This window comes from Rhinolophus sinicus, linkage group LG16, assembly GCF_036562045.2.
Source record: "Rhinolophus sinicus isolate RSC01 linkage group LG16, ASM3656204v1, whole genome shotgun sequence".
NCBI lineage: Eukaryota > Metazoa > Chordata > Mammalia > Chiroptera > Rhinolophidae > Rhinolophus > Rhinolophus sinicus.
In genome coordinates, this window is record NC_133765.1 from 17,163,462 (window position 1) to 17,191,413 (window position 27,952).

Consider the following 27,952-nt stretch of genomic DNA (forward strand, 5'->3'; position numbering starts at 1 on the left):
CTTGGTCCAGGTAACCAGTACGAAGTAGAAGCGGGAAGCCGGGGGTGGGTCGGAGACGTGGGCGGGTCGAGACTCGGGGCCAATGAGCAGCCCCCACGGTTGAGCACGTGGCGGTTGTTGTGATGGCTGTAGTGGCGGCGCGGGAGACTGTGCAGCCAATGAACTGGTCGCTTCGCGACAAGGTACAGAGGACCAACGGCGAGTACCCACGGGGCCACTACAGGGGCAGGGCTAAGATTAGTGGTGAGTGTAGAAAAGACAAGATCCAGGCACAGCGAGACGAAGGGGAGGGGCATGAGACGTGAGCGGGGCGGAACTCAGAGGGCCGGGGCGGGGCCGTGCTTTTCTGTGGGTCCACATAGAGCTGGCCTGCGATCTGGGCCCGTCCTTCTCCCTTCTGAGAACCAGAGACAGTGCCACCTCACCTACAACAGAGGAGGCGCTCAGCAGCATGTCCAAATCCCCCTGCACGTCCAAGGCCCCACTGGAACATGTCAGCTCCTGTGGGGAGTCTTCCTGGTGGCCCACTGGAGGAGGGGCTGGGCTGACGACTTGCAGACCCCGTGGGACACAAGGGTGCTGAGGTGGGCCAGAGCAAGTGGATGGGCTGGAGAGGGCCTCATTACTTTGGTGGGAAAAAGAAACTCCTTTAATTCATTCTAATGAAGAAACTCAGCCGTTTATTGAGTACTGACTGTGTGCTGGGTACTGTTCAGGATGCTGTGTATTCAGCACTCAATAAAAGACACTCCCCTTTGGTGTAGCCGAGGAGACAGGCAGTCATAGGTCTGTGCTAATATGAGAGCTAGTGTTCACGGAACAGTGCGCTGACAGAAATAACACCTAAGTGGGGGGATGGAGGGTCAGGTAATGGGCTCCATGCTAGGATGGGGTGATCTGGAAAGGATCCTTGAAGCGGTGATACTACTTGGTTGTCAATTCTAAAAGATCCCTGTGGGTGCTGTGAGGACAGTAGACTGCCAGAGGAATCAGTGAGCAGGGGTAGGCTGCAAGGGACATTGGTGGCTTGGGCAGAGTGGATTCTGAAGGGCAAAGAGGTGTGGGAGGTGGCTTTGCTGGCAGACTGGACAGAGCTGTTGGAGAGGCATCAAGGGGACTTGGAGGTCTGAAACACAGGATTGATGGAAGGCAGTGGCCTTTTCTGAGATGGAGAATGCTTGGGGAAAAGGCAGGCAGGTGGAGAGTCCTGTTGTGGTCTCATTAAGTTTGGGGTATCTGCAACATCCTCCTGGAAAAATCCAGGTGTGGTTTTGCAGGGAGAGGTCAGGCAAGTGATCTAAATGTGGGTGTCAGTCATTGATCAATGTCATTTGGCCTTGGACCTTTGTGAGATATCCAAGGGGCAAGGCTAGACTTAAAAGAGGCCAGGCCTGGGGAGCTCAACCTTATTAATCAAGAGAGAAGGCAGACCCAGCCAGGGGAGGCTGGAAGTGGGCAGGAGCTGAGCCAGGAGAGGGCTTCAGGAGCAAGGCAGTGAAAAGTCCCAGTAGACATGGCCTGGGAAGGGACTGTGGGATGCAACCATGCCAGGGTTCCTGGTGGCCAGGATAATAGCAGACATGAGGTAGAGGAAGGTGCCCAGGTGGACGTGTCTTCACCAGTATGGGAGCTCAGCCATGGATGTACGTGTGAAAGATGGGGGGAGGGGTGCTCAGGACAGGGTCCTGAGGTCCCCCGGGAGACTGGAATGGGGAGAACCAGCCGAGAAAGTTACCTGAGGTAGATCCCAATAGAATGAGGGACCCAGAGGGGAGAGGAAGTAGAGTCTGGGAGCACTGAGGGGGATGGGCATTGGGTTCAGGAGTGAGGAGACCTGGTTATAGCAGGCGGTGGACCAAGGTGCTGAGAGGTTGGGTGGTGGGAGCAGGCGGAGGGAGCCCCCCTCAGACAGTCTTGGTTTTCCAGTGAAGCAGGCCAAGGTCATGTTCAAGATGGATTGAGCAGAGTAGATGCCATCCAGGTGGAGGCTTGGCAGCAGGGCGGGGATCCAGGGCCTCAGACGCCAGGGCGGGCGCCTGACTGTCATGAAGGAGCCAGGGAGGGAGGTTGGATTTCTTGTCTTCTGGGGCAGGGGAGGTATTCCTGCCTCCAGGCGCTTGCCGTCCCTCCACTCAGGGTCAGGCCAGGGCTAATGGGAGGGGCTGTCATGGTGACAGGGGAGTCTGTCTCCCCTTCTGCTGGGCCGATAAGGCAGGCGCCCCATTTGGGGGTGGAGAAGCACATTCCTGGGAGGCTGGGAGCCCAGGGTGGGGGCAGCCAGGAAAGCAAAGTCTAGGTTCTACTGCAGATTCTCAGAGCCCTGGGGTAGCCTCTGATGGGGACACTGAGGCCCAGTAGGGAGGCAGAGCAGGGTCTGAGGTCCAGTCCAGGCTTTACTTGTCCAGTCTCAGGCCCAGGAGAAGCCACGATAGACATCAGGTCCATTTCTCTTTTGACCCCCAGGCACCTCCAGACATTTATGGAGAGAAGAAGCCCTGGCACCACACATTCCCAGGGGCCTAGAGACGCTGGCAGGCAGCGTGCTGGTTGCTAACATCTCTTTAGCAGTCTGTCCTAAACTCTGCTGGCTGGGTCCACCTTCCCTCTCCTGTGCTGAGGGCTATAGCAGAAAGAGGGCCTGTGTTCCCTTGCAAGGTGACAATAGACTCTGCTCCCAAGCCACCTCTCTGGCCTTGTGACCCTGCCTGCTGCTGCAGAGCAAGGAGCCCTAGGATCTCCAAGTCTGGAGACACCCAGAGGCACCCCAAATCCCCTGTCCAGGTTCTCTCAGTGCCTACAGGCAGGACAGCACCCCCTGAGTGCCCATCAAGCCTGCATTCCTCATTGGCCTCACACTAAGAGAGACCCTCACCAGCCTGTGATAACCCAGAAACCTGGGGTCACCCTTGCTCCCCTCTCCTCAGCCCCACATCGAAGCTGATGTTCCCACAGAACTCTCCAGTCCTTTCCCTCCCCTCCAACATACCTCACAACGCCTGCCACCTATTATTCAGGCCTCAGCCTCTCACTTCTGGGACCGCTCAGGATCTCATTCATTCATTTCCTTTCCTACCAGCCTAGATGTTCTGTTAAAAGTGAAGAGGAAGGGAGGGTGGTGGAAATGCCGCCTACTTCAGGAAGCCCTCCCTGAAGGGACCAGAGCTTATTTATCTTCTGTTAGGGTCCCACGCACTTAATTTTTAAATGTATTTTATTCCAAAAGCAACACATACCTACGTAACAAATCAGAAGAATCAGAAACAAGGTGTTTTTGTGTGCATGCCGGAGGCAGCTGCAGTTTCCTTTTGACAACACATGATGCCCCTTGTTGGCCCTCAGCATCCTCAGTTGGGAGCCTTTCCTCAGGGGCTATAAGCTCAGTGCCCACCCCCTTCCAGTACATGGACCCCCCCCCCAAACCGCAGTGGGTGGGCCTCCACTGCAGCTCCAGCCATCTCCTCCCAGGAGCAGCTGTGTCCCTGTTGGCCCTTCCTGTCTGGGTCATGGGGTATTTTTAGCACCGAATCCGGAACCCACTCTGCAGCAGCTGCTCATGGCCGGAGTGCAAGAATAACAAACCGTCCAGGTGGGCTGTGTCAGGCCTGGGCAGCAGAGGAAGCAACCTGGGCCTGGCCCTCTGAGCCTGGTAGCACAATCTGGACTTGCTAGGAATTAGCGGATCTCTGGGTGAAGTGGGTAGGGAGGAGGCAATGCAGGGCAGAGGTTAAGTAGACATTAGCCAGACACCACAGGGAAATAGCCTGTGCAAAGGTCCTGAGGTGGCATGGAGAGACAGAGGGAAGGCAGGGCCAAGGAGGAGTTGCTGCATGGGATGTGAGGCTGGAGAGGGCTGGGGCCAGCCCAGTCAGGGCCACATTGGCTGTGGTCTGTGTCCCAAAGGCAGCAGGAAGCCACAGGATGGTGGTGAGGTTAGGATTAAATGGCAGCTCTTTGGAAGAAGAAAGGGACAAGAGTCTAAGCAATGGTCAGAGCGGAGGAGGATGGCAGTGACCTGCAGTGGCAGGCATGTGACAGGGAGTGAATGGGTCAAGATGGAAGCCACAGACCTTAGTGAGCACTTGGCAGAGGACTGAGACATGGGAAATGGCCAGATTTGGGAGGCAGACCACCCATTTGCTTGGGACAGGCCGAGTTTAGAGTGCTATGAGGACATGACCACCCCAGGGAAGCCCTCCCTGGCTACCCCAGCCTAGTCCTCCCAGCTCCTTGCCCTCTGTGGCTCTGGTCACTCCCACAGCAGCTCTACAACATGCTCTCTCTATTCCTGGTGTTTGCTGCAGTGCCGAGCAAGGGCAGGCCTCACACCTGGACTCCAGGGCTGGATCTGCAGCCTTAGGCTGGCAATGGGGCCTGGCCACTCCGTGCCCCACTCCTTCCTGGCCTCAGTGTCCCTGTCTGTGAAATGGACTGGTTGGAAGAGTCCATCTGTAGAGTTTCCTCCAGCTCCAAGGCTGTCTATGGTGGGGACGTCTGAGATGTCTGGGTAGGTGCCCCGTCCTGTGACAGTCATGGCTGGCCTCCCCGTCCAACGCCAGTCCCTGGTGTGAATGAGTGAATGCCGAAGGAAGGACTCTCTGTCCCAGCCTGTGTCCTTGCCTGCTTCCTAATCCTGAGTTCTCACGTGCCTGTGGTCAGGAACATCCATGGAAGCCTGAAGGGCATGGGAAGGAGTCAGTGGGGCCCCCATCCCACAGGAGTTCTCCCTCTGGCTAGGGAGACTCGGACTCACTCTAAGCAGAGGGAGCTTGACTGGTAAGCGGCCCAAGGACAAAGAGCCACAGGTCCTCTGAGGGGCTGCGAGGCAGGACGGCTCTTGACAAAGACTGTAGTAGAAAGAGAGAGCATGCTATGCAGGGAGAAAGGCTTGAGCAAAGGTGCAGAGGCAGGAATGAACTCGTTTCATGGGTGAGGAAGGGCCACTGTGGAGTAGGGCTGCTCGGAGCCCAGGTTGGAGCCAGTCCCTATGGTGATGAAAGTTGCTCAGTGACCTCTCAGCAGACTCTGCACCATGAGTTTTACTAACCTCTTAAGCCTCACCACCACCTTACAAAGTAGGTCACTATTACAAATGATGGCTCAGAGAGGTTAAGTAACATACTTGAGGACACACAGCTAAAGAGGTACCAAGACACAAGAGTGCCAGTCCTGGCTTTGCCCCCGTTATGGGTGATGGAAGGGGGAGGTGGTGAGCTGCCTCCATCCTACTGTTGGGGCACAGAGGAGATTCACAGGGAGTGAGGGGCATCAACCTCCTGAGCCCATGGAGGGTGTCACCAGCAAGGCAGCACTGTGCAGCCTCAGACCATTCTCCAGTCATGGTTTGGAGGCAAAACTTCTCTGCCACCTCTGGGCTCCTGGAGTGTCTCTGACACGAGACTCTGCTCCTTTGATGCTTCTCTGTTTTATAGCTTGGACATGTGGCTCCCTGACTGGGCTGCAGTTTCAGTGTCTCTTACCTTCGATGGCTGAACGAGATGGTTCCTTCCTAGCCCCAGCTGCCAGTCCAGCCTGAGCCTATGCCTGGCTCTCATGACCCTCAGCAAATGCCCCTAATTCCCACTTCCTGCTGTGGCCTCTGCTGGAATGTCAAAGCCACCTTGGAATGTCAAGGCCACTTTGGCCTACCCCCCAGAGCCCCAGAGTGTCTGGCAAGCCTCCCCCTTCCCCACCACAACTATTTTTGGGCTCAGCACTGCAGGCTGTGTTTTGGGAGAAGCAGCTTATCTGCTTGGCAGACTCAGCCAAATGGCAGGGCCAGAATGAGAGTTCACAGAGACAGGAGAACTGCGAGACACAATGAAAAGACTGTCTGCACACCTGGGAGGCTGCAACTGGGCTCTGGGCTGTGTGGCCCTGGGGTGCATGTGTAGAACCTGAGGCCACATTGTCCTGTAATCTTCCTCCTCATCACCTGCTGGCCAGATCATCAGGCAGTTCTGTTCTGTGGCCTGGCAGGGACCTGGAATGACAGGGCCCACCACTCTGGGAGTCCCTGCCCAGGACGAGTGACTCAGAGCTCTGGGCAGGTGGATGGAGAGGCTGGGAAAGGCCCAGGGTTCACTCACCTCCCACCTGGCATACACAACTGACATCCCCGCCAAGCAGCCCAGGCCCTGTTCACACACATCCGGGCGGGTGCTGCCCACGCCAGGTGCTTGCCCAGCCACTGTGGCAGGAAGCTCATGCGAGTGGACTAGGACAATAACCCAAGCATTGTCCTCCCCTGGTGAGTGCCCGAATTCCTGCCTCCATATTTTGTTCAAGACATTTTCCAAGTCCTCATATGCCCTTCACTTTTGTGAGGTATTGGGAGCATCTTTAAGAAAACAAATGCAAAGTTATAAATGCAAGATGAGGTACAAAAATGAATGGTAATACAAACAAAACAAACAAGTTTATAAAAGCTGATAAATACGACCCCAAATCATAAAATCCAGAAAAAAATTCTCTCCCTGGTCAGCAGCCTGTGGCTGGATGCCCGCTGTGCCCAGGTCAGGCAAGGGTTGATAAAAGAACCAGCATGCATTAACCAGGTCCTTGTGTGTCCCTTCTGTACAACTGAGGAAACTGAGGCTGGGGTGTGGGGAGGGCTCGGGGAAGGAGTGAGGACGGACCCAGAAATGGATCAGCTGCCTGTTCAACTCCATCCCAAAGCTGCACCAGGTGGCCCAGCCAAAGGGGACTGGACGCTTGTCTTCCCCTCTCCCCTTCTATGGGCCCTGCTGAGAGGGGCCTCCTCCCACCGTGGAATGCAGGCATGAGGGCTTCAGACTCTGGCCTAACAGTCACCTCCCCACACCTCCCACCCTTCCCCTCCAGATGTGGGCACAGCTGTATTTTTAGAACAGCCAACCATGAGGACATTCTTTCCTTCTAATTAAGATGGCTTCAAGTCTCCTATCCGCAATCAGTCCCATTGTTCCGTCCTCAAATATCAAAGGGCAGTCAGGAGGGGCCGCCTCAGCTGGTTGTAGGTTGGGATTTTTTTCTTTCTTTTGAATCATTAAGTTGGAAATTTGACCCAGAACTGGAGTGAATGCCAGCTCTGAGGATGGGGAGCAAAGTAGGATTTTGGGTGGAGCCTGCAGGAGCTGCCCCAGGGCCTTACCTCTGTACCCCTGTCTGGGCTGGGGATATCCAGCTAGGCTGCAGCCCCCATGTTCATCCACCTAAGAGTAGGGTCTGTCTGGGAATCAAGAGAGGACCGGCGTCTTCCCTCAGGGTGTCTAGTGCAGGGAGTGTCAGTAGACACACACAGGGGCCTGAGGGCACAGCACCTGCATCGGGTACAGGTCAGCTGTTATGATGTCCCCATTTTACAGGTGAGCAAATGGAGACTTGGAGAGAGTACATAACTGGTAGAACTGCAGGAGCCCCTTTGGCATATGGTCTCACTGCCCACCCTGGCAGCCTGGTGCTTAAAGTGGGTAGGCCTCCTGACCTCCATCCACTCAGATGCCCCTTCATAAAGATCCTGGTGTGGGGCAGAGATGCTAGTCCAAATGGGAGGAACACGCCGTAAGGAGGAGGGGCCTTTGAGTGGCCATGCCGCACATAGGGAGCAGCTGGCTGCTCCCAGTCTGCAGTGCTTGCTCCAAACCACAGCTGACATATGAGGAAACTGAGGGGCAGAGAGGTGGGCCCAGAGTGGCTCAGCCTACTTGTTGTCAGGGGCTAGGTACCTCAATCTGCTGTAGGGGCCCACACACCACTCACCCCAGTGATGGATGGACCTGCTGCTGGGCTGAGCCTGGAGGAGAGGCCAGGGTCCTTGGGGTCCTGTCCGAGCCTTGGCTCCAGGGGGAAGGCACCTACCCAGACCCCTGTCCTACCCCTCCTGGAGAAGACTGGGAGGCACACAGTGTGGCAGAGGCTTGGTGGGTTTGGGCACCAGGCCTCCAAGCTCCTGCCCAATCCCTCCCACCTGGCCCCTAACAGGCCTGCTGCGCTAGACAGAGGAAGTGAAATCACCCCGGGGCGAGTGGAGCAGGGGCACCTGGGCCCGGGGACACGGGTCAGTACTCGGGTGTTCAGAGTCTGTGGGGGCAGCCCTCCCATGAAGTCCCACTGCACCTGGGGCAGCACTGGCGCAGGCCTCTTTGTTCCCCTGCCACAGGCCACAGCGGAGCCCTCCCGAGGCGGCAGCGCTCGGAGGTACAGAATCCTTCATAGCCCGGGCTATGTCGCCCCCTCGCGACCGGAACCGATTACGGCGGCGTCTGGCTAATTCCGGGAGAGCCGCGGTGGCAGTGCCTGGGGCCCCCCGACGGGCTGACTGGGACCCGTGAGGATCTGGAGGCCGAATCCCCGGGACGCCCCTCGCGCCGGCCCGGGTCCCCTGGCTCGAGTAACGGCAGAAGCATTTTCTGGGACAGGCCCGGGTCGGAGAGACGGCTCCGCCGCCTCTGCGAGGATAGTGAGAAGAGTTGGTCGGCCCAGGGTGGGGTTGGGGGAGCAGCGCCAGCCGCTTTGCTATATTATTTTTTAGTGTGAGCCGCGCTCTTCCCTGCTTCCTGCTAAGTGCCAGGGGCAGCTCCCCGCTGCTCTGGACCTCAGTTTCCCCATCTGCCCTAGTGTGTAGGCGGCCCTAGTGTGTAGGAAAGAGCAAGGGGGCATGGGGTCCCATAGCAAGGGAGGGATATTACCACTCAGGACTGGCCACAGACACTGCAGTCCCTGAGCAGCTGGTCGCTGTGAGCAGGTCGCCCCTCCTCTCTAGCCGGCCACCTCTGCCTTCTCATCCACCAAACCGAGACTAGATGAGAATCAAAGGAGGGAAGCCCAGGGCTGGGAGTCAGGGAGTGTTCTTTCAATACTTCAGCTCATGTGTGGTTCTGGTGACGCTGTTGGGACTAGGCAGACATAGGCCTCCATCCCACAGGGTCTGTGGGCTGCACTTGGAGATCTGATAAAGACCAGCTCCGCTTCCAGCAGGGTTGTTGCTGGCGGGGTGACCCGGGCACATACTTACATATGGAGTCTCAGGGACTCCTTTGGAAAGGACGCTGAAGCCATCCATGTGTAGACTGAGAGGATTAGTAACCAGCACTGGGCCCACAAATACAACCATGATTTTCACATACCCAAGTTTAAACTCCCAGTTAATGTTTGCCAAGGAGAAATCTCAAGCTTTCTGGCTTAAGAATAATAATGAATGGTTGGGGAATTTACGCACGGGGGGTGGGGGGTGGGGGGTGGAGGATGGGGGGTACAGGTGGGTAGGCAGACCCAGCGGTGTCCAGGTGGCATTTCAGGGAGACTCAACGGGGGCAACAGGTATAATCATAGCTGTGGTCCTGGCCACGGTGCATCCTGGTGGGTTCCTGGACTCAGAATGTTAAACCCAGTTCTGAATTTTGTATTTATCATCCCATGCACACACTCAAGGATTTACTACATATGTACATATTCCTACCCAATGTAAGACAGAAGGTGTGGTTTTGTATATTCTTGAACATGGGATTAAGAATTTCTCTAAGCAAACCCAGGAATTGCTGGGTTGTGAGGTATTTGCAATGTCAACTTACTAGATATGCCCAAATTGTTCTCGAGTCACTGCACCAATTTCAATTTTCATCAAACATATGTGAGCAGTGCAACTGATTCTTAACACCTTTGGTATTGCCAGAATTAACCTGCCAGCCTGTTGAGTGTGAAACAATACACTGTTGTGGATTCAATTTGCATTTCCTGATTATTAATACAGGTAAGCATCTTTTCATTAATTTTGTTTGTTTGGCCACGTTAGTTTCCTCTTCTGTAAATTTGCAGTTCATAGACTTTGCCCACTTTCTTTTCTTTATTAATATGTAGGAATTCTTTATATATTCTGAATACTAATACTTTGTTGGTCATATGCTTGTGGACACCTCCTAGTTGATAGCTTGTAGCTACCGACATATTTTAAATTTTAATGATAAATCCTCATAAGAAACCTGTGTGGTTTATCCTTATTTATCTTGAGATTATAAAAGTGTTCTTTACTTTCTTCTAAAATATTTAAAGTTTACTTTTTGGAATAGGTTTGTATGTACCAGGAATGATTTTTATGTATGAGGTAGGTAGAGATCCATTTTCATTTTTCCCCCATATAGATAATAAACTGTCCCACCACCATTTATTAGCCCATTGTTTTTCCACTAATTTTTTACGGAGAAAAAAACACAATAGTTCTTTTGAAAAAAAAAAAAAAATCTACCTAAATAAACTATTAGCAAGTGAAACCAATAATGTGTTAATAGCAACAATTACAACATTATAAGTTGTGTGTACCCCAAGAATTCAAGCATGGTTTACCAATGGAAACTCTATTGATGTAATTGAACTCATAAACAGAGTAAAGTAGAAACCCACATGAAAATCTCAACAAGTGTAGGAAAAGCATGCAATTAGCAACTGCTAATATTTTATTTATTGTATTTTTCCTTGAAACTATTTTTAGAAATTTTTAAAAGTTCAAAGCAAAAATCAAACAAAAACGAATCATGAGCAATAGAATATTGTAGTATCCACTCTAGTGTGTGTGTATTACAGACGTTGCTCAGATGACTTGCTAAGGTCATTTTCAGGTCTCAGTTTTTATGACCACAAATAGCATTTTTGGCAAGTCTGGTTTCAGTCTCACCGTTATCCAACTCCTGGATTCCATGCAGGGTCTGTGAAGTCCTGCGAAATAAAAGATTAATCCAGTCCAGTGGACCCTGTGGCTCCTCACGGCTGAGCGAGTCAGGACCGAAGACCCAGCCAGCCTCACGCAATGTATCGCATGGCGGCAACCGGAGACCAGATCTCCGCATTCAAACTTACCTGCTCTGCCACAACGGACCGATGAGAAGGCTCCAGAGACTGGTGGGTCTGCATTTCGGTCCGTCCTAGGTCTGCCCCTCCTCTGAGGAAAAGGTGGGGACACCCACCTGAACTGGGGAAGGGTGGGGGTGTCTGTGCAGAATCAAGGGCTCGGCCCTCAGCGAGTGCCCGGGGACGGACCGCCCAGGCCCTGGTGGCAGGTAGAGGCGTCAAATGGGGGTAAAAGGAGGCCAGGCGGAGGGGCTGGAAGGGGCAACGAAAGCGGTTTGAGGGAGAGCGAGGTAGGGACCCGCAGAGATTCACTCCGGAGGCGGCAGGAGGGGAGGGTACGAGGGGCCAGGGCTGGAATTTCAGGTGAGTCTGGAGTGCGGTGATCGGAGCCATCAGCTGCGACCTGCGGAGGCGAATGCGTGGTGTTGGCCCGGGTGACCTCAGACTAGAGCTTCCTTCCGGTCTACGGAGCTGAGCCTCAGGCTTGGAGTGAGTGACTTTTCCGCCTCAGCTGCGGAAAGAGAGGAATGGAGGATGAACAGGAGCCGCCCTTACAGCCTCGCACCCAGGTGACCTGTTCGCTGCACCCCCACCCCCTTGACACTTTGTGCGCCTGCGCGTGTGCCTTGGCTGCGCGCTGTGGCCACGGGTACGCCTTGCACGAACCTTATGCTCAGACCATTTCAATACCCGCTATACTTGTGCGTCCGTTTCGGCCTCCAGATTAGTTTGCACTGCTCAGAGGCCCACGACGCGTGCGCCTCCCCCTCTGTGCTCAATTGTGCTTTTTTTGCGTCTTATTGAAAAGACCGAACATCCTCCTCTCAGAGCGCATGCACTTCCCTGAACCTGCGCGGCGACCGCCGTCGCTGTATCGGTGGGGCAAAGCCGGACAGTGCGGACCCCTCATCCCCAGAATGCTGGAGAAATGTATACGTGGTCGGTGGGCTCCTGCGATCTGGAAAGGTCTGAATTTTGAAACCCGCCTGGCCTTGGCGTTTCTGATGAGGGATTGCGGCCCGGCGTGAACTGCACAGGCTCAGCACTCCTGGAAGGCTTAACGAAGGAATCAGATAATATAACAATATCTGGTAATTGTTTGTACAGTGGAGTTAGGTGCTGGGCCCAGCAGAGCATAGGCAAGTGTTCACGCACAGGGATGGCCTGGGGGCCAGTGCAGGGTTGCATGGAGTCAGAGGCAGCTTTCCAGCCTAGCATCCCTGAAGATGCCCGCGTGGTCCTCCGGTCCTCCTTCAGGCCGGACAAGCCTCGATCCTGGCTGCCTCACCCCTGCCGGTGACTATTTCCCACCTTCATCTCTCCCTAACCTTCATTTCCTCCTTCATGCTCCTAAGCTCTGTCCTGATGTCCTGCTTTATTAAGGCAGTGGGGCAGCCCACACTGCCCACCGCATTTCTGAGTCCCCCCACCCCCCAACTGGCACTGATTTCCGTCAGTTATCTGCATGGCGCTTTCCCTCATCTCCTTCAAGTCTTTGTGCAGATGTCACCTCAGGGCATATCCCAGACCATCCTCTCCAAACAGCCCCTCTCACCCTTCCCTGTTTTCTGTCACACTAGTTGACATATATTTTCCTTTTTCATTTTGTTATTGCCTGTCTTCCCCCGCCAAAAGGAAAGCTCTTTGAGGTCATGGGTTTTGTCTCGTTCACTGCTATTTCCCCTGAACCTAGAACAGCATGTTTATTGCTCATAGTAGGGAGGCAAGCAGTATTTGTTCACGGAATCAATAATCACCATCATAGCTAGTGTTTGAATGCTTTTCGTGACCAGTTATGGGACTAGGCAATCTCCACTCAGGATCTCAGTGAATTCAATAATTTCCTGCTGCCTTGGAGACATGCCAGCATTCCCTGCCACATGGGCTCGCTTGTATTCAGGCATTGTGTCTCTTGCTGGTTACTGCAGATGTGCTATCTTATTGGAACTCTCACCTCCATGCAGCCCACATGGGTCTTTGATGTGACCCCAGTGAAACCAAACCCCGAGTTCTCACCTGGCTTCCTCCTATGGCTTCCGGCCTAAGAGGAAGTTATGTAGGCCTCATAGGAATTGTGGGCAGACAGTGTTCCTGTCATGGACCTATCTCCAGACCTGTGGCAAGACCTTTGGCAGAATTCTGCCCTCTGGAGCTTCTTCTTCCTCCTTCCCACCCCTAGCATAGTAGCTCACCAAATGGTGAATGCACTTCTGTCTTTTTCCTGGCTGTATCTGTCCCCAGCACAGTTCTTAGCTGGGACAGGCACTTGGTATTTGATGAATGAATAAAGAGTCCTCAGGTTCTGGAAATTCTTCAGAAAATCGTTAGCCAAATACCCTTCTGCCATGAAACCTGTATTTAAGTATAAAAAAGATCCTAAATTTGACTTTCAGCACTTTAAATTAGCAGGCCGATTTGCCAGAACAAGGAAGGCAGTATGATTTACTGGGAAAAGATCAACTATTTGATTTTTATATAGTTGACTACTTTGTGAATGCCTAGGAAAATACCTGGGAGAAGCACTTCACAGTTGTGCCTTTGGGGAAGTGAAGGTCTTCCATCAGATACCAAATTTTCAAAAATGTTAATGAGCATGTTATTTTATAATTAAACATTATAAAAGGAAACATATAAACAAGACTTAATTCCTAAAAAAATACCAACTAAATGGGGCCGGGCATCAGGGCATTGAGCCCTCATGGTTGGGTGCCTTGGGGAGTTCTCCCTCCATCTCTAAGTATGTTGCACTAGGATGAAATGTGCACATGCGCACGTTACTGTACCAAGTATGCGTGCTGCATGTGTACCTTGGCCGTTCCCCACCCTGGAAGCAGGCACTATCGTCTCCAGGTCCAGGTGAGGAAGCGACTCAGAGAGGACATGGGAGTAAATGCAGAGCTGGCATTGGGACCCAGGCACTGCCCCCAGCTGCTGCTGCTCTCTGCTACTCCATATGCCCACCAAGTCCCCATACATGTAGGCCCATGTGGTCCCTTCTGTTAGCCTCACTGCAGAACAGGCTGGGAGGTCAGAGAAGGAGGCCCAGCCACTCTGTTGGAGAATGATTCGCTGGGGCAGTTGTTGGGGCTTAGGGGCTCCTGTCCTACCCGGGACAGAGCTCTACTCTACTGGGTCCACAGCTCAGGGCATTGTCCTCCCGAAATACAGCAGGCATGCCCAGGAACAGCCTGGCAAGGAAGGCCAGGAACTGCTGTCCATCTCAGGAAAATACTGGTGGGGGCCAGGGTGGGGAAGCAGCAGTGTCCCAGACTCAGAGCAGAAGGCTGGGGTTCCTCTGCTACCTGCCAGCCATGTGACCTAGGTAACTCCTCTCCTCTGTGCCGCAGTTTCCTCTCATTGCCTGGTTCAAATAAATGGCAGTGCTGTGATTGGTAGGTTCTGGTCCTGGGAGGCAGGTGGAGGCAGTTATCAATCACTCTGTGTGCTCCCTTCTCTCCTTAGATTCAGCACAGGGTCCTGTTCCTGACTGTCTGTGCAGCTGGCATTGGTGGGACTTTTCAATTTGGCTACAACCTCTCCATCATCAACGCCCCGACCTTGGTAGGTACCCTCTGTGCCCACTGTCACCAGCTGAGTGGGTGCTGGGTGAGGACTGTCAGCTGCCTGCTGTGGGGCTTCAGGCCAGCATCCACTTGGTGGAATTCTCCCACGCGTCCACCTCCATAGGGATGTCCTACAGATCCTGTGGGTTCCAATGCAGCTCTGCATCCTCTCCTGAACCTGCACTCCTCCTGAGTCCTCAATGTCAGCAGATGACTCCATCCTCCACCCAGTGACTGGGGTGAACCTTGACTCTGCCCTCCCTCTCTCAGACATCAAATTCTCCCTAACTACCTCTATCATGCAGCCATTTCTCCCTGTGTCTCTGCCATGACAGCAGGTCAGGCCTCATCTCCCCTGTCTATTGTTGGTCCAGCCTCCTCACTGGCCTCCCTGCCTTTAGCCTCTCCCCGTCGATTGATAGATCCTCTCAAGTTTGATCAAGCCACTTCCCTCCCCAGAAACATTCTGTGGCTTCCCACTAGCTACAGGAATAAGGACAGACTCATCCACCTGAAGTCCAAGACCTCCTGGGGTCAGCCTGTCTCCCACCTTCATACCCCTAACCGCACTACCAAAGCAGGTTGTGCAGTTCCCTGAATGCACCCAACCCTTCCTCAAACCCTCTTTCCACTGGGAAGCCCTATCACCCCACCTGCAGAATCTCCTTAAGAACCACCCAAATGCCATCACCTTCCTGAAGACTTCCTTCAACACCCCCCAGCTGAAAGTCACCCCTCCTTCCCCAGCCCTTGGTGTGGGCCGTCACCACTTGGATTGTGTATTGGTTGTTTTCGGTCCATCTCATCTTCCTGGTGTTTTGCTGTCAGTGTTGAGTCACCTGTGAATCCCTAGCAACGGATGCTGGCCTGGCCCCTGTCAATGTTCAGTGAGGGCCTATGGAAAAAATGAATCTTTGAGCCCCCTCTAAGATAGAAGCCACCTCTAACTTAGCTTATGTAAGAAGGGCAAGTGTCTTGTCCGATAGCTGGGAAGGATGTGGGGCTGTGCACCTTATTGGGGGATGAGCTGCAGAAACCAAGTCCCAGGATGGAACCGGGGCTCTCCTGTCCCTGCCTGGCCTTATCCTCCACCCAGTGACAAGAGAGCAGCTGCCACTTCCTGCCAGCTGGGACTCCCCAATCAAAAGTCCTACCCTCTGGTAGCTACCTTAGAAAGGCCTAGGAAGAGTCACATGCCCACCCCTAGACCAATCATATGGTCAGGAGGTTAGAGCACTCCTATTGGCCAGGTCTGGGTCAGGTGATCACCTTTATAATTGACAATAGGAGAGAACGTCTCCAAAGGAAGGTGTGTTAATGGATAGCAGAAGCTTTGGGTGGGAGCACATTCTGGGCAGAAACAATTATAGCAGCCCTGCTCCTTGAAGAAAGGATGAAATGAAGGGTTTAGAAATGGAGGTCTAAGCTAGCTGCATTTGCATATTTATTTGTTCATTCAACTAGGATGTGAGTGCCCACTTTAGTGCAAACTTAATGACTGGAGAGGGATCCATCCACAGCAGGGAACTCTCAGGTCTTATCTCCTGTGGGCCATCACTAACCCCTCAAAATGGGTCTTGGTCTCAGAGACTCCCCTACCCCTCTGGTCACGCTTGAGGAGTTCCGGCCAAGGTCAGCTCCTCTGGACATGTCTTTCTGCAAGAGGGACCTAGCAGGCACCAGGCTGGCAGCCATTTAATTACCCTGAGCTGGCCTGGGCAGGAGAGAGTTGGCCCAACACTTAAACCCAATGGCCTCCTAACATCCTCCCTCGCATCTGGTGAAGAGGCCTGAGAACAGCCAGACACAGACATTTCATTTCTAACTAAGGGAGGGTGAGTGTCTGGGTCTTTCTTTCCCATGAGCAGTCATTCCTAACCACGTGGCCTCTGGTAACTTTCCTGAGTGGCAGCTCTGGGGGCTGGGGATCCAGAGGGTCTGAACAACCTGGCAGCGGCCCTGACCTATGGCTGAGGCAGTGGGCAACTCATTTCACCTCTTTGGGCCCAATTCCCAATCTAAACAATGAGTCATTACCACCCCTATCCCTGAAGGGACAAGTGGCGGGCCATGTGGCATAGGCCCCCTTGAGAGGAATAGTGACGTTTGGTTGAGTGTTGCAGCCAGCTTCAGGTGACCCCCAGGAAGGGAGCCCTGGGAACAAATATCCTTCGTGCTTCCCTCTGATGTCCTCTCCTCCGTCTTCTGATGCCCTGCTCACCAATGGTCATTTCTAACAAAGCCAGTCAGCAAGGGAGCCCACGGATGTGGGCCATGCAGGTGGCTTTCCGGGCCAAAAGCAGGGAGGACAGGGTGATAGTGACACAGAGGGGTCACTGTCTAGCACTGGGCTCTAGGAGATACTGTGGGTGAAAGAGACCAGTACATGGTAGGTGCTCAGGCAAGTTTGTGCTGCCCATGGCAGAGGGATAGTAATACTTAGGAGACTTCTGCTCTGCAGAGGCAGAGCCCTGTGGGGGAACAGGCTTCTCCTGTGGAGGCTGACTGGCATCTCTGTCCACAGCACATTCAGGAATTCACCAATGAGACGTGGTGGGCACGTACTGGCTGGCCACTGCCTGACCACCTGGTTCTGCTCGTGTGGTCCCTTATCGTGTCTCTGTACCCCCTGGGGGGCCTCTTTGGAGCGCTGCTTGCAGGGCCCTTTGCCATCAAGCTGGGAAGGTAAGTGCTTCCTGTGTACCCCTGAATGCCCTTCAAGAGAGGCACCCCAATCTGTAGGCTGAAGAATGTGGGAGGAGGAAGATGCTTGGTAGGCCCCAGCCTAGGTCAGCTCCTCACCCAGCCTCCTACTCTGCCTGTAGTTTCATCATGAGAGTCAGGGTTCCAAGTGGATTTGGTGGAGGGGAGAGTCCTGTGCTATGAAGGAGGGAGGACTTTAGTTTTCAGTTCCATGTCATGTTATTTGACTATAAGCAAATGTTTTCTCTCTGGGCCTCATTTCCCCTCTTTACATCTAATTGATGCAGTTCTTGGGTTGTAAACAAGACAGATTCTGACTTAATTGAAAATTGTAAGAACTGGAAAGATGCTGGAGCAACTCACAAAACGAAAGGAAGTGCTCAAAAGCCAGGCCTTGAGAAGGGCAGAACCCAAGGTGGTGCTGAGGAACTCGATAGCCAGACCTTGGAACTTTCCTCCTGGGAAAGATGACTTCACGCATTAGCTCCATCCACATTCTATCTCCAATGTCTTCATTCAAGATTCAGAATCCAGGACGATGGGTTGTTGTTGACCCACCTTGTGTCCCCTGTGAAGGAGGGGAGAGAAACAATGGCAGGCAAAAAAATAAAAAATAAATGGCTAGCACAGTCCACCCCTTTGCTGACCATCCAGCATACATAGACACTTTTCTTCCATATAGCCAACTCCAAACGTGCCCCTCCTAGCATTACTCAGCCATCCCATCATATACAACCAGCATATGTATCTGCCTTTCTGAGTGAGACTCCTCAGAGCATTGTCTTGTCACAGCCACGAGGGCTGATATAAAGAGGGTATTCTTGTTGAGTGCAGGATTTGCATGCGATGATCATTCTGACAGCCCTGCAGTCAACCTCTTGATATTCAGCAATCTACACACTTAACGGTAAATCCAGCTGTCATCAAGACATCCCCTAGGGGGAGGAAAGAAGAAGAAAGAGTAGGGGAAAACTAATGAAAGAAAAGAAAAGTAGTGGGTGAATTTATTTTAAAGTATATGACACAGAAAGCCTGGAAACACAGGTAGAGGTTCTACTCATTGGTTTTGGATCTGGTCACGGGCTGTCGCCTGCATTGGTTACTTCCATCCTCCAGTTTTCCATTCTTGCTTTGGGCCAGTAGTTCCACAAGGTTGAGGCTTTTTGCTCATTGGGGTGACCCAAATCTTCATTCTTGAGTGGGCTTGGTGGGCCTGATGGGGCGGGCTCTTCGGCAGGTTATTACACTCTGAGGTCATCTGTTTCTGGATGATGAGATTCCTAATGCTGTAATGAGTTCCATTGGCACCCACCTTCCTCTTTCACTGATGCAAGTTCCTTTGTTGGATGCAAAAATTGCATGGGTGTCATGTTGTGTATTTAATAGGTGTATCTGTTAGGATGTCTTCAACTGCAGATAACAGAAAACCAGGATTCAGGTGGTCAAAACAATAGGAGGTCCTTTATCTCACACAAGAAGTCTGTAGGTGGGTGACTTCATGGCTACGTCAGCACCCAAGATCTGTTCCTCTGAGATTCCCTTGGCTGCCAGTTCCACTGTGGGCACATGGGAGAGTGACTTGGGGTATGTTGGGAGAGGGGAGTGGGAGTATGTCCCTCAGGGCATTCCTTGAGTGAACCCATGTACAATGGCTAGTGGTCATGGCCATTCATGTCACTTAGACTCCTTGACACAGTTCACGCACACAGGGCTGATCAGGGCTGGCTGGAGTTGCAAAGAGGGGTCCCCAGGGATAGTCCATCTTACTGAACTGAGCCCTCTTGCTTGTCCCACTTCCCCAAGGAAGAAGTCCCTCCTGGTGAACAACATCTTTGTGGTGGCTGCAGCAACCCTGTTTGGCTTCAGCCGCAGAGCAGGCTCCTTCGAGATGATCATGCTGGGACGGCTGCTCATGGGCATCAGTGCGGGTATCAGTGCGGGTATCAGTGCGGGGGCAGGATGTCTCACTCATTCACTTCTTCCCTTTGTTCCCTTCATTCATTCTCTTTATCCATTGATTTACTTTTTACTCATGCCTACTTTTTTTTGGCAAAATGATTAAATATGGTTTATCTTAAAAGACTCGTATAACAAGACATTTAAAGTGGATGCAGAAAAATGCAATAGTTGTACAGGGATGTGAGGACAAACATCCCCAAACCTGCACAACCACAACAGAGGTCCAGTGTTTGAGCCACACTCTAAGCCATGAACTTCCTGGCAGCCAAGGTGTAAAGGCATCTAGGATGAGTTCTCTGATGTTCCCTACAGTCAGAATAGCCTTAAGGACTCCGCAGTTTCTGGGGCTTGTCATGTGAGAGAGCAGAACTTTGAGCAACTCCATCTGAGCTTTTAGGGGCTCACATCAACAAACTTCCTCTTGACTCCCTGGCTGTTTATACAGCCAGGCATCGATGTCTATATTATCTATTCCTGTGAAACAAAGTATGCAAAAACTTAGTAGCTTAAAACCACCAACATTTATTATTTCACAGTTTCGGTGGGTCAGGACCTGGCAGTGTCTTAGCTGGGAGGTTCTGGCTCGGGGTCTCTCATGGGGCTGTGATCAAACTGTCAGGCAGAGGCAGGAGGAACTGCTTCCAAGATGGCGCTTCATGTGCTGTTAGCAGGAGGCCTCAGTTCCTCAGCCTGTGGGTCTCTTTCATGACATGCCGGCTGGTTTCCTCCAGAGTAAGTGATTAGAGAGACAGAAAGAGCACAGGTGTGTGTGCACAAGGAGGAAGTCCCATGCTTTTTATGTCCTAATCTCAGAAGTCATGCACCATTGTTTGCCAGTCTACTTGTAAGAAGTGAGTCACTAAGAACAGCTCACACTCCAGGGATAAGAACCAGGTCAGACTTTGTCTTTGTGCCCCGAGGACCCAGCACAGAAAGATGCTTCCCTACATGTTTATTATACGTGTTTCCCCGAAAATAAGACCTAGCCGGACCATCAGCTCTAATGTGTCTTTTGGAGCAAAAATTAATATAAAACCCGGTATTATATTATATTATATTATATTATATTATATTATATTATATTATATTATATTATATTATATTATATAGACCTGGTCTTATATTATATTAAAATAAGACCAGGTCCTATATTAATTTTTGCTCCAAAAGACGCATTAGAGCTGAAGGTCCAGCTAGGTCTTATTTTCGGGGAAACACGGTCGGAAGAGCAGGGGTACCTCTGAGACTTTTTGGCAATCAGTGCTTCCCACCTTCCTTCACCTAGTGCTTAGAGAGGCAGGACTTTGATAAGAGCTGTTTCCTGATCCCAGGTCAGGTAGGGGGTGGAGTAGCACTCCCTGTGGTATTCCCAGGTAGGTGATGCCCAAATACTGTGGCCACCTGGCTTTTGCCAGCTGTCACCATCTGGGGTGGGCAGTGGGGATGCTGTCCAGTTCTGTCTTCCCACTGGGTGCCTCCCTGGGGAAGTCGGGATGAAGGGAGAACCTACAGCAGTAGTGGTCAATGAAAGCATTGATGTGAGAGCTGGGACAGCTGGTGGGCATCCAGATGCCGTCTTGCCCTTCTCTCACTGCCCATTCATTTCCTCAGAGCCCTTCACACTCATCCCAGTGACAAGGTCTAGAAAGATTTGATGACCACGGTGGGACTGTGGTGAGGGAACAGGATAGGAGCTAATCTGAGAAAGACTTCTGTCTCAGAAGTCCTGGGGGTGGGCCTGGAGTCCTGCTGGCCCTATAGCAGGTGGGGAGGGACCCCTCCACGCACATGGTGTGAAGGAGCAGCACTGAGTGCCAGGATCCATTAGATGTGGTGCCAAGGAGGCAGGGGTGGCAGGCCTGGGCATTGCAGGGAGTCCAGCCTGAGGGCTGACTGTTTCTGCTGTGCGCACATCCAGGTGTCAGCATGAACATCCAGCCCATGTACCTGGGGGAGAGCGCACCCAAGGAGCAACGAGGGGCTGTGGCCATGTCCTCAGCCATCTTCACCGCCCTGGGGATTGTGATGGGTCAGGTGGTCGGACTCAGGTAATCACCCCCCCATGTGCACTGAGTGACTTGAGGGGTACAGTAAAAACTCTTTTTTGCTTACATTTCTCCCCTACCCATCAAGTAGATTAAGGCATTACTTATTTATATTAAGGCATTGAAACCTGCCCCTTCCATCCTGTCAATACACAAAACTGGTATCAGTCAGTCACACTTCATCTTCTCCAAAACAGGGAGCAGAACGCAGGTCTTCACAGAAAAGAGGGTGAAGGTCTGGGCTTTTAAAGGGGAGCATGTCCTGGTCACCCAGAAAGGAGAGGAGAGAGCAGAGCCTGGAGCCCTGGGAAGAGGACTTGCTAGGGATGAGGTGGGGCTACAGCCCTGCCCTATCTTGGGTCCCTACCTGGTGGGAGGGATCTTGGTGTCCAGACCCAGAGCTGGTTAGGAAGAGGCACAGAGCAGTGCCCTCACAGACCCTCTGCCCTCAGGACAGCAGTCAGGCAAAAGGCAGGGGTTATGGGTAGGGGATAAGGGGCAGGGGGGTGGGGGCCAGGAGGATAGGGGGCAGACAAGGAGGCTTCTGGCCCAATCTCTCCTCTGCCTCCCCAGGGAGCTCCTGGGTGGCCCACAGGCCTGGCCTCTGCTGCTGGCCAGCTGCCTGGTGCCCGGGGTACTCCAGCTCGCTTCCCTGCCCCTGCTCCCCGAGAGCCCACGCTACCTCCTCATTGACCGTGGAGACAGTGTGACCTGCCTGGCAGGTGAGTCTCTGACCTCAGGTCCCTAGACCATCCTTGACCAAAGGGCATATCTGCCCAGAGCATGTGGGTTCTCATTTCTCACGTTTTACTTATTGGAAAAGTTCTCCCTCTCTTTGTGCCATCCATAGATCCCTTCAAGGGGCTGTCCTGAGTGCCAGGGCAGTGGGATGGGGCAGACCTGGTCCCTGCCATCCAGGAACCCCCAGCGTGGCACAGAGAAAGAGCCCCCCACGCACATGCAGGATGAAACACTGTGTAAGAAGAGCTCACAGGCCAGTGCCAACTGGGTGCTGAGCCATTAGCTATGACCACAGTAATGATACCCAAGGAACAATCCCAAGATGTCTGGCTTAAAACAGCAATCATTTACTGCATCTTCTACTCATTTACTTGGTGGGCTGGCTGTGTGACTGCTGGTTTTAGCTGGGCTGATTCATGGTGTCAGGGTCAGCTGGGGGATGGCCAGTCCAGGCTGGTCTGAGCTGGAGCAGTTGAGCTCTGCTGCACATGCCTCTGCTCTCACTCTTGGTACCAAGAAACTAGCCCAGGAATGTTCTTATTACAGTGATGACAGAAGCACAAGAAAGCAAATCCAATTGTATAAGAACATTTCAAACCTCTGGTCCCTCATGTCTCTTAATATCCCATTGACCCAAGAGAGTCGTGTTACTGGACCCAAAGTTACAGGATGGGAAAATCGATGGCATATCCTCTCACATGGCAAGGGACGTAGATTTAGGGAGGGTGAAGACAGGGCCCACTAATGTACTCTTCTCAGAGTGCCATCATGACCACAATTATTATTCATGTCCCTCCCCTGGCTGTGTAAATCATGCTCAGTGCCATTTGGGACCCCCTCCCCCAAAGTTTCATCCGATCATGGCACCATGCTTGAAGTCCAGGATCTTAAGATCACGTCAAGTCTATATGTGCCTGCTTTTGATCTGGACACCTAGGAGCTAAAAACAAGTCATCTGCCCTTCCCATACTCAATGGTAAAAGTAGGGCAGCGTAACCAAAACTTACCCTCATTTCAAAGAAGAGGAAGCAAGGAAGCCGAAAGCAGTCACTGGTCTATAGCAATGCTGAAATACCCCTAGGAAAACACTGCCAGATTCCCCTGCCTTGGGGGTGGGGAATGTTCCTTGATGAAGCCCTGGAACGTTCCTTGTCTCCCTGGGAAGGAGGGGGGGCTCCCCAGGTTCTTGCTTCTGACCTCTAAGATGTCCTTCCTTTTCCATTGGCTTGCTTGACATCTTCTGAATTGCGTATTGGAAATGTACCTATAGAAAGTTGGGGCACAGGAGTCTTTACATTTCAAACTGTCTCCTTTCATCCAGGCTGGGAGAACTTTTGTCAATACAGTTTTCTCAAAAATGGTGTGAATTTTCTATGTATGTGATTTATACGGCAAAAAGCCACATCCACAGTTCTTTTTGAGATACGCTTCTCTTCTGAGACCTAATTACTGGGATTTGGGGGCATGTCAGGCTGCTGTGGACCAACACCCTTAAGTTCTTATAATGCCTGTTTTTCCAGCCATGAGGGTCTATGAGGCACTACCTTAAGCCACACGCTGATTTGTTATTTACCCTGAGTCTACAGTTCCCTGGTAGGCTCTGGGTTTAATCTTTGTTCTCAGACTGTAACTTAATTTGGGACTCTGCTATCTGGAGAGGCTAAAGATGAGAAACAGGTTTTTTGTGTGTTTTTTTTTAAATTAAACTAACCTAGCAAGTTTGGAAAAAGTTAAATTTAATTAAATTTTGTTCCCTCTGAAGGTCTTTTTCATGTCCTTTTTATAGTAAACTTAGAATACTCAGCTAAAAGCAGCCAGTTCATGTTTCAACACTCGGAGATCTCTGCCCAAGTCCAGAAGTTCATGATCTGTTTTCTTTCTTCCACGCCACTGCCCTACATACACGGCCTGTCATTTTTCCAGCCTCCTCACCGCTGTCTGCCTGGGTTTGGAAAAAATGCTGTGGATGTTAGGTCTCAGTGACAGTAGCCCCCACTCCTGGTACCAGTTTATTGATCAGTTTTCTATCGCTGCCTAACAATCACAGCATCTCAATGGCCAACAAAAGAAGCAACTGCTTAGCTCAAGCCTCCGTGAATTCTCTGGGGTTGGCTGATGTAGGCTGGTGGCTCTGCTCCTCTTGGTCACTCATGCAAGTCCGTTGGGCATTGGCAGATCTAGGATGGTACCAGCTGGGTCATCTCTGCTCCTCCTGGGACCAGTGGGCTAGCCCAGTAAGTTTTAATGATGATGGCAGAAGAGCAAACATAAATGAGCAAGGACAAATAAGGTCTGTGCTGGAATGGGTGGCCTGCCCTCCCTACAGACTCATCTTATTGGTCCGAGCAAGTCACGTGGGAGAACTCCACACCAAGGGATGTATACTTGCCCCTTCAGTGGAAGCAACTTGGAAATCACATAGCAAAGGGCATGGATACAGGCAGGGGTGAAGAATTGGGGAGGAGGATGACAATTTACCACACTTGCTGTGTCCTGTCGGATGGTCCGCATAACCCCGAGTTTCTAAAGCCCTTTCTGGTCCATGATGCTGTGAAATGACAGGGCCAGGAAGATCACCCGTCTGACCATGGAGGCCCAGAAAGACAAGAGAGTTGGGGTGGGAAGCTCACTGTGGGGAACCAAAGAGGAGCTGTGGGAAGGAGAGTTCAGCACTTCCTCTTCTGCTCCAGCCCTGCAGCGGCTGCGGGGCACCACAGAGGTGATGGTGGAACTAGCCGAGCTGGAGGAGGAGCGCGCCGCCTGCCAGGGCGGGCGCGCGCGGCGCCCATGGGAGCTGTTCCAGGATGGCGCCCTGCGGAGGCAGGTGATTAGCCTCGTGGTGCTGAGCAGTGCCATGGAGCTCTGCGGGAACGACTCGGTAAGGGCCCTGCCCCTCCTCACGCCCTGGGTGTGGGGGCTGTGTGCTGCAGGCCCCTGGGAGCCACCTGAGGTTGCAGGAATCAGTGCCCCAGCACTGACCCTGCGCCCACCTTCCCAGATATACGCCTACGCCTCCTCCGTGTTCCGGGAGGCAGGAGTTCCCCAGGAGAAGGTCCAGTACGCCATCGTCGGGACTGGCTGCTGTGAGCTGCTCACAGCATTCATCAGTGTGAGTCTGGCGGCTCCTCCCCCAGCCCAGGAGGGGGGCGTGGGGTGCTGACACCTGAGGACTTTGGTCCCCTGCCTTAAGCCATTTCCCACTCCAGGTCACTCTGTTAAAATGCGGCAAATAGTGAGCATTTATTGAGCACCTACTGTTTGCTGGGCACTCAACCACTATTTTGAGGTGAGGAAACTGAAGTTGAGTGACCTCTGAGAAATTATGCATCTTATTTTAATCTCCTGAAGCGATAAACTGTTCCCTGCCCCACGACCAGCTTTCTCATGAGGCCCCTCCCCACTGCCCACCCCCAAACCAAAGGGACCATGGCCTAGGTGCCCAGGCCAGTCACTGAGGGCCCCTTTCCCTTGCAGTGTGTGGTCATTGAGAGAGTGGGTCGGCGGGTGCTGCTCATGGGGGGGTATTGCCTGATGACCTGCTGGGGGAGTGTCTTCACAGTGGCCCTGTGCCTGCAGGTACGTAGCTGGGCAGGGTGAGGGGTGGGTGGCTGGCTGCTCGCTGATCTCCCCCTCACTCCCACCTTTTGCTGCAGAGCTCCTTCCCCTGGATGCCCTACCTGGCTATGTCCTGCATCTTTGCCTTCATCCTCAGCTTTGGCATTGGCCCTGGTGAGTGGCCCCAGGGGGCTCTGGGCTTTGGGACTTGCTGAAGGAACATGGACATCTGGGGAAAGGATGGGTAGATGTGAATGCAATGTCACCTGCGTGCCCCCACCCCCACCTGTACTAGGGCTTCTGGAAGAACACCAAGGGGCCCCCACTCCCACATCTGGGGCAAGGTGGGGGAAGGGCAGCGCAGGGGGCCCTCGCTGGCAGTCCCTTGTCCCTTCCCCTCCTTCCAGCCGGAGTGACAGGGATCCTGGCCACGGAGCTGTTTGACCAGAAGGCCCGGCCTGCTGCCTACATGGTCTGCGGGGCAATCATGTGGACCATGCTCTTCCTGGTCGGGCTGGGGTTCCCCTTCCTCATGGTAGGCCTGCCCTCCCCCTGGGGGGGCTGCCTTAGGTTTTGTCCCTGTCAGCATGAAAAGTCCAGTGGGAGGCCTCCATCCAAGGAGACTGAGACTGAAGGGGGTGGGGCTTATTTAAGCAAAGAGGGACAAGTCCCTCATCATGACCTATTTTGGGGCCTTATGTCTGGGGGCTGAATGGGACTACACCAGGTCTCAGGGTATCTTTCATCCTCAGGAGGGATTGTCCCACTTCCTCTATGTGCCTTTCCTCGGCGTCTGTGTCTGTGGGGCCATCTACACTGGTTTCTTCCTCCCTGAGACCAAAGGCAAGACCTTCCTGGAGATCTCTGAGGAATTGCACAGACTCAATTTCCCCGGGCAGAGCCAGAGCCCCACGTGGAGGGGCCCAGAGGTCATCAGGTCCACAGAGCTGTAGTTCCACAGGTGTGGCTGGGGCCCAGATCCAGCTGCTGCTCTTCTCTTTGCTTCCTCTCCATTCGCTAGCTCCTGTATTTTTTTGTTTAATGAGTAAGTACTTATTAAATGAGCACCTGCTGTATGTAGACATGGTGCCAGGTGCTTAGCCATCGTGGTGAGCCAGACAGAGGGGATACGGGACCTCCTGGTTCTCCCCATCTAGAGGCAGTCAACTAACAGGAAACCAATAAAAACATAGCTACAAACTTGGGGAAATGCAGTGGAAGAAAAATTAGGTCGTGAAGAGTGTATATGGTGGGGGGAAGGGGGCTGACCTATTTTGAGATGGGCATGATCAGAAAAGGATTTTCTGAGGAACTGATTTTTTAAAGATCAACTTTATTGAGGTATAATTTACATACAGTAAATATATCCATATTAAGTATACATTTGATGACTTTTGACAGATTTATCCACCCATGAAACCACCAAATCACCACAAACAGGTAGAACATTCATTCAGATCACCCCAAAATCTCCCTCATGCCCCTTGGCAATCAATAACCCACTCCACCCCCAACCCCAAGCGACCCCAACCTGCTTTCTGTCACTTAGGTCAGATTTGCCTTCTTTAGAATTTGACATAATTCCATACTATATGTATGCATTTGTGTCTGGCTTTGCTCCAGACACATTTTTTGAGATTCATATTGGTATATATTCCTTTGTGTTGCCAAATAGTATTTCATTGTATAGATATACCATAATTTGTTTATCCACTTACCTGTTGGACATTTGGGCTATTTCTCATTCTTAGCCATCATGAATAAAACTGCTGTGAACATTGCTACACAGGTTGTGGTGTAGACATATGTTTTTATTTCTTCTGGGTAAATGAATTGCTGAGTTTAATAATGAAAGTATGTTTAGCTGTAGAAGAAACTGTTTTCTATAGTGATTGCACTGTTTGACATTCCCACTAGCAATATTTGAGAATTCCAGATGCTCTAAGTCCTCATCAGCACTGGTGGTCCTGTCAGTCTTTTTAATTCAGTCCTAGTGAGCGCATAAGGGTGTCTCATGGTGGTTTAATTGTGGTTATTTCCCTGATGACTCACTCATCTTTTCATCTGCTCAGTATGGCTATTCGTCTATCTTCTTTTGTGAAAAATCTGTTCAAATATTTTGTCTACTATTTATTTTTACTTTTTAAAAAGATTTCATTTTATTAGAAAGTTTTAGGTTCACAGCAAAATTGAAAGGAAGGTACCAAGGTTTCCCATATCCTCCCTGCCCCCACATGTACAGCCTCCCCCATTATCAATGTCTCCCACCATAGTGGGACATTTGTTGCAATCAATGAACCTACAGTGACATGTCATTGTCACTCAAAGTCCACAGGTTACATCATGGTTCACTCTTAGTTCACTCTCATTCTATGGGTTTGGACACATGTATAATGATGTCAGGCATCACTATAGGTATCATACAGAGTAGTTTCACTGCCCTAAAAGTCCTCTGATCTCTGCCTGGGGTCGAGAGATTAGAAGGAGGATGCCAGCTTCAGAGCCTGGTTAGCTCAAGACACGGTTTGGCTGGGTCTAGGCCCTTGGGGAAACAGTGCTGCCACTGTG

General features: G+C 52.1%; 1 protein-coding gene and 1 long non-coding RNA gene across 14 annotated transcripts; one reads left to right on the plus strand and one right to left on the minus strand.

The window, feature by feature from the left end:
* The first annotated feature begins 350 nt into the window (after window positions 1-350).
* SLC2A11 (solute carrier family 2 member 11) lies at window positions 351-27,173 on the plus strand. 13 transcript variants are annotated; one of them, XM_074321603.1, is made up of 14 exons: window positions 351-584; window positions 9,650-9,727; window positions 10,674-10,869; window positions 14,281-14,379; window positions 16,906-17,066; window positions 18,888-19,024; window positions 20,962-21,091; window positions 21,662-21,810; window positions 24,520-24,707; window positions 24,828-24,938; window positions 25,304-25,405; window positions 25,483-25,558; window positions 25,792-25,919; window positions 26,137-26,472. In XM_074321603.1, the coding sequence occupies exons 3-14, from the start codon at window positions 10,849-10,851 to the stop codon at window positions 26,335-26,337; spliced, it is 1,503 nt and encodes a 500-aa protein (XP_074177704.1). In that variant the 5' UTR covers window positions 351-584; window positions 9,650-9,727; window positions 10,674-10,848; the 3' UTR covers window positions 26,338-26,472. The 13 variants fall into 13 exon arrangements, with proteins under 13 accessions (XP_074177704.1, XP_074177708.1, XP_019613272.2 ...); XM_019757713.2 differs by having other exon boundaries at window positions 353-584; window positions 18,888-19,012; XM_074321607.1 differs by lacking the exon at window positions 18,888-19,024.
* LOC141569231 (uncharacterized) lies at window positions 10,389-10,965 on the minus strand. Its single transcript, XR_012492718.1, has 2 exons — window positions 10,828-10,965; window positions 10,389-10,686 (listed from the first exon to the last, which is right to left on the minus strand). It is a non-coding gene; the product is annotated as an uncharacterized LOC141569231 (long non-coding RNA).
* Window positions 27,174-27,952: the final 779 nt, after the last annotated feature.